Source organism: Apis dorsata, unplaced genomic scaffold (assembly GCF_000469605.1).
Source record: "Apis dorsata unplaced genomic scaffold, Apis dorsata 1.3 scaffold_906, whole genome shotgun sequence".
NCBI classification, from domain to species: domain Eukaryota; kingdom Metazoa; phylum Arthropoda; class Insecta; order Hymenoptera; family Apidae; genus Apis; species Apis dorsata.
Genome location: NW_006264020.1, coordinates 32,430 through 37,622, shown reverse-complemented (window position 1 = coordinate 37,622; position 5,193 = coordinate 32,430). Strand labels below are relative to the sequence as shown.

At 17.1% G+C, this 5,193-nt stretch overlaps 1 protein-coding gene across 1 annotated transcript; it reads left to right on the top strand.

Moving 5' to 3' along the window:
- The first annotated feature begins 964 nt into the window (after positions 1–964).
- On the top strand, positions 965–4,779 carry LOC102678689 (carnitine O-palmitoyltransferase 1, liver isoform-like). Its single transcript, XM_006623561.2, has 5 exons — positions 965–1,115; positions 1,302–1,571; positions 3,712–3,861; positions 3,929–4,138; positions 4,645–4,779. The coding sequence occupies exons 2-5, from the start codon at positions 1,371–1,373 to the stop codon at positions 4,750–4,752; spliced, it is 669 nt and encodes a 222-aa protein (XP_006623624.2). The 5' UTR covers positions 965–1,115; positions 1,302–1,370; the 3' UTR covers positions 4,753–4,779.
- Positions 4,780–5,193: the final 414 nt, after the last annotated feature.

The window sequence follows — 5,193 nt, the reverse complement described above, 5'->3', positions numbered from 1 at the left end:
AAAATTTTTAAAAATTTTTTCTTTGAAAATAATTTTAAAAAGATTAAAAAAATATTAAAATAAATATTATTTATTAATTTATTTTATTAAATATTTGAAATAAAATTAAAATTAAAATATTAAATATTTGGTTATTTATTATCAATCATTTATTCATTCTTTTTATAATATCTTTCTGTATTTATGATAATTATATATTTCTTAACGATATCAATTAAATTCTTTTTTTTTCTTTTAGTAGTTTAATAATTTTCTTTTTTTTTTTTAATTTGTATGATTCAATATATTTATATATATAATTTGTATAGCTTATAAAATTAGCCAAAAATATTGAATTTTTCAATATTATTTAAATATATTAATTTTTTGCAAATTTATTTATATTGTTTATTTAAATTCATCGTTTAGGAATACAAATTTATTAATATATGCAATTCTTATAGTTCCGAGATATACACATTGTGATTTATAATTTTTTTTTAACATAAATGATGATAGACAAAAAAAATTTATATATAAAATATTTTTATGAAACACATCAATTAATTTTAATGAATCTTTGCTATAATATATATAATATGTTATCTTTTCAATCTTTTCAATTAAATTTTTTACATTCTAAAAAGTTAATCTTTTTGAACCATTTAATTTAAAAAAAATTCAAATTGATAAATTGATTTAAGTTTTAGAAAAAAACATTTGTTAATATTTTATTGTATAAAATGTTATAATTTATATATAACATCTTTGAATTTACAAATAAAAATTAAATATTTCAATTTATTCAATTTAATTGAACTATTTTGCATTCATGCATTAATCTTTTTGTTAAATATTGAAGAAAATTTTATTATATATATTAAGAAATATTACAAATTATAATATTAAAAATTATATATTCTTCTTTTATGTAAATATTATTTATTATATATTTATTATGTATAATAAAATATCATGTTTTTTATTATATTAAGAATTATATTATTTGAATATACTATAGATACAAAGAAGATGGTTATAATAAAGGAAAACCAGAATTTATACCTCCATCTCCTGTACGCCTCCAATGGGATTTAACTCCAAATTGCATAGCTGCTATTGAAGAATCAAATCAAGTAATAATCATAAAATTAAAATTAAAAAATTTTTATTTTTTGGAATTCTAATTTATATTTGATAAAATAAAATAGAATATAATAAAAGATGTATAATAAACAAAAAATCAAAATACTTAAAAATATTAAAACTTTTATATGATATAAAATATTTTTATATATATTAAAAGAATTTTTAATTGTTAGGTTGCACAAAATTTATTAAATGACGTTGAATTACGTATTTATGTACATAATGCATATGGTAAAGGTTTTATGAAGATTAATTCAATGTCACCGGATGCATATATACAAATGGCTTTACAACTAGCTTATTTTCGTGATGCTGGTAAATTTAATTTAACTTATGAAGCTTCTATGACAAGACTATTTCGAGAAGGAAGAACAGAAACAGTAAGACCATGCACAATTGAATCTACAAATTGGGTAAAAGCAATGGAAAATAAAGATGCAACTGTAAGTAATTTTATAAAACTTATTAAATTTAAAAAAGAGTAATAAACAGGCATTTAAAATAATAAAATAAATTTTTTAAAATATAATAAAAATATAATAGAAACATCTAAGATATTTTGAAAACTTGTTTAGTTAATTTTTTATTTTATTAACCCTTTACACTCCAGGACTGTTTTACTCGGTCGAATCAATAACTCCAGATTCAGACCCGCGCGTTCGGTGCGTTCGGTGATCATAAGATTACTATAATTACTCATAAGATTACACCTCATAAAATTATACGTAAAGAGCTTAGGAATCTATTTATGAAGCGATATTCTAAAAAAATCAAACATAAATAAATATTGTCGCCGTTCAAGTTGTCGCAACAATTTCAATGGTGCCGGAGAGTTACCACTGGAGTTACAGCATTAACTCAAATAGTGATCGAGAGTCACTGTTGGAGAGCAAAAAGTTAATTTTGTTAAGAAACTTTTCGTTTTTAAGAATTTGTCAATTTATTATCACTTTTAATGTTTCTAAATATTAAATATGTTTCTTGTCTCTAAAAGTATTATATTAATATTTAAAAAATTAATGATTATGTAATAAATTCATATATGTATAATAATTGAAATCAATATTTGATTAATAAATTATAGTTTACTTTGAAATTAATATATGCTATAAGAAAAATATTGTATAGTCACAAAATGTAATATAAAGAAAATCATAAATTTCATAAATAATATTAAAAACTTTAATGTTATTACATGACAATATTACGTTTATATAATTATTATATCAAAAAGCGAGTTTCAATTGTTTTAATTTGAAACGTCATATTTTAGATTTAATTCTGAATTTTTTTCTAAAAAAATTGTAAAATTTTTTTATACTTTACATCCATTTATTTATATTTTAAAATTACTTATTATTTTTAAATAAAATAATTAAAATTAATTAAAATAAGATATTTAGATTTTTTATTTTAAAAAAAATGTATATTATTAGATGACATAATTCTGATCATTCATTTTATCTAAATAATAAAAAAACAAAAATTTTTAAAAATTATAAAATTTTAAAGTTGAATTGTGCAATTATTCCAAGATTTGATCCCTCGATATACATATATAGATGATTTCTTAAAATTTTTTATATTATATAAAATTAAATGAAAAATACATATATAATTTATAATTTATATATTTATAATTACGAATAAATTACCAATCTAAATTTTTTAACTTAACTTTTTTGATACTTTTTGATAGATTTGATTTGATTAAATTGTATTTTTTAACCAATATTTCTTATTATTTTTGGAGATTAATTATTTTTATTGTATATGTGCGTTTATTTAATTAATAAAACAATTCAAGAAAATATTAACAGAATTAATTAAAATTAATAATGACAACAATTACTTTTAAGTGTATGATTAAGAGTAAGAAGTTAAATAATGTTAAATAATGATTATTTTGATCTTTAATAATTTAAATAAATCTTTGTTAGATTATTTTCAAAACTATTATTAATATAAGAATTTTTATTTGATTATGATACTTTATATTACTTTTTTTTTTTTAATCAGTTATAACTTTATTATAATTATGAACTTTGACAAATTCTATAATTTATTATTGTTTCAATTTGATATCAATATACAAATTAAATTGAGAAAAACAATAATGATCTAATTCTTATTATTTTAAGAATATATTCTTTATGATTTTTATTAAGATTCTTTTACTTTATTTATATATAAGTTATTCATAATGATTATATATATACTTAAATATATATATATGTTTTTTTTTCTGTATTGAAATTTTTTCATTATTGCAAAATTGATTTTTTTTGAATTTTTATAAAATTGATTTCACTAAAATATTATGCTAAAAAATAATATGTAATATATATAATAATTTTTTATTCAAAAATGAAAAATAACTTAATTTTTTTTAATACAAAGTAATGATATAGAGTCAAATCAATTATTCATAATTGTAAAAATATTATAAAATTAAATAAATATTTATAATTATATAGTCTATTTTTTAGGTTTTTTTAATAAAAGTTCTATACAAAAATTTCAGTTTTAATTAATTTGTTTTTATTTTGATATTATAATTTAGTTTGATTTATTTCTTTATAGATTGAAATTAAATATAAATTATTAATGACAGCAGCAAAGCAACATCAAAAAGGTTATCAAGATGCTATGTGTGGTAAAGGAATAGATAGACATCTATTTTGTTTATATGTAGTATCTAAATATTTAGAAGTGGACTCTCCCTTCTTGAAGGTAATATTCAATAAAAAATTTATATTTATATTTATATTTATTTTTGAAAAATGTTCTAATTTTTTAGGAAGTATTAAGTGAACCATGGAAGTTATCTACTTCACAAACTCCACATGGTCAAACTTCATTAATTAATTTGAAAAAATATCCAAATTGTATCTCTGCAGGAGGTGGTTTTGGTCCTGTAGCTGATGATGGTTATGGTGTTTCTTATATTATTGCTGGAGAAAATCTTATATTTTTCCATATTTCATGTAAACGTAGTTCTCCACAAACAGTAAGTATAAAATATTATTAAATAATTCACACATGATTATTAAATAATTCAGTATTATTCACAATAATATTATCAACTACTTTAATCTTTTTGAAACTATATATCATTGTTCACTTTAAATTATAACAATTGTTCCAATATTATAAAGTGAACTTCAATATATTTCAACAATTTCTAAAAATAAAATTATCAAAAAATATTTGCATTCACGGAATATTTAAAAATATAAATATAATATTTGATTTTGATATTAATATTATGATTATTTCAATATTATGACTATTGTTAATACTAACTTAACTTATTTAAATTTTTATTAATATGTAACTTCATTTTTTTAATATTGATCATATATATATATCATTTATATTAATAAATATGTCTCGAAAAGTACAAAGCAGATTAAAAATAAAATATTATTGTCAGTATTACTGATCCTTTTACATGATCATTTATATAAATCTTGTTAATATCTAAAATATTTATATAACTCTGGTTATTTTTAGAATGCTGCCAGATTTGCAAAACAAATAGAAAAAGCATTAGCTGATATGAAGATTTTGTTTCTTGAAAGAAAGAAATTGCAAGAACAACAAAAAAATGGTTCACTATAATTATTTTAGAGCAAAAAAAAAAAAAAACTACAATATAATAATTATAAAAATTTATTTTAATTTTTTTCTAAATATTTTAAAATAATTGAATAAATAAAAATATATCTATTTTAAACNATAAATAGAAAAAAATAATAAGTAAAATTTATTCAAAAGAATAAATATAAAAATTAAAACTAAGTTTAACAAATATTAGATGATTAAAATTAATTAGAAATGCAAACTATTATGATTAATTTTCTTATAATATTTTCTTATAATTTATATTTTTTCAAAATATTATTCAAATATTTGAAATAAATATATATATATATATATATATATATATTAAATTTAAAAACACACAAAATTTAACTACATTTATTTTTATAATAAATATTTATAAAAAATATTTTTATATGAAAGAGAATTATCAAGTATGACGATTAAAAAATTCTATTA

What these genes read in the sequence shown, in the direction of transcription:
- LOC102678689 (XM_006623561.2), top strand. Translation starts at nt 1,371, where the DNA reads ATGAAGATTAATTCAATGTCACCGGATGCATATATACAAATGGCTTTA. An exon ending in TGGAAAATAAAGATGCAACT is followed by an intron (nt 1,572 to 3,711) that starts GTAAGTAATTTT and finishes ATTTCTTTATAG; the next exon opens with ATTGAAATTAAATATAAATT. An exon ending in TGGACTCTCCCTTCTTGAAG is followed by an intron (nt 3,862 to 3,928) that starts GTAATATTCAAT and finishes CTAATTTTTTAG; the next exon opens with GAAGTATTAAGTGAACCATG.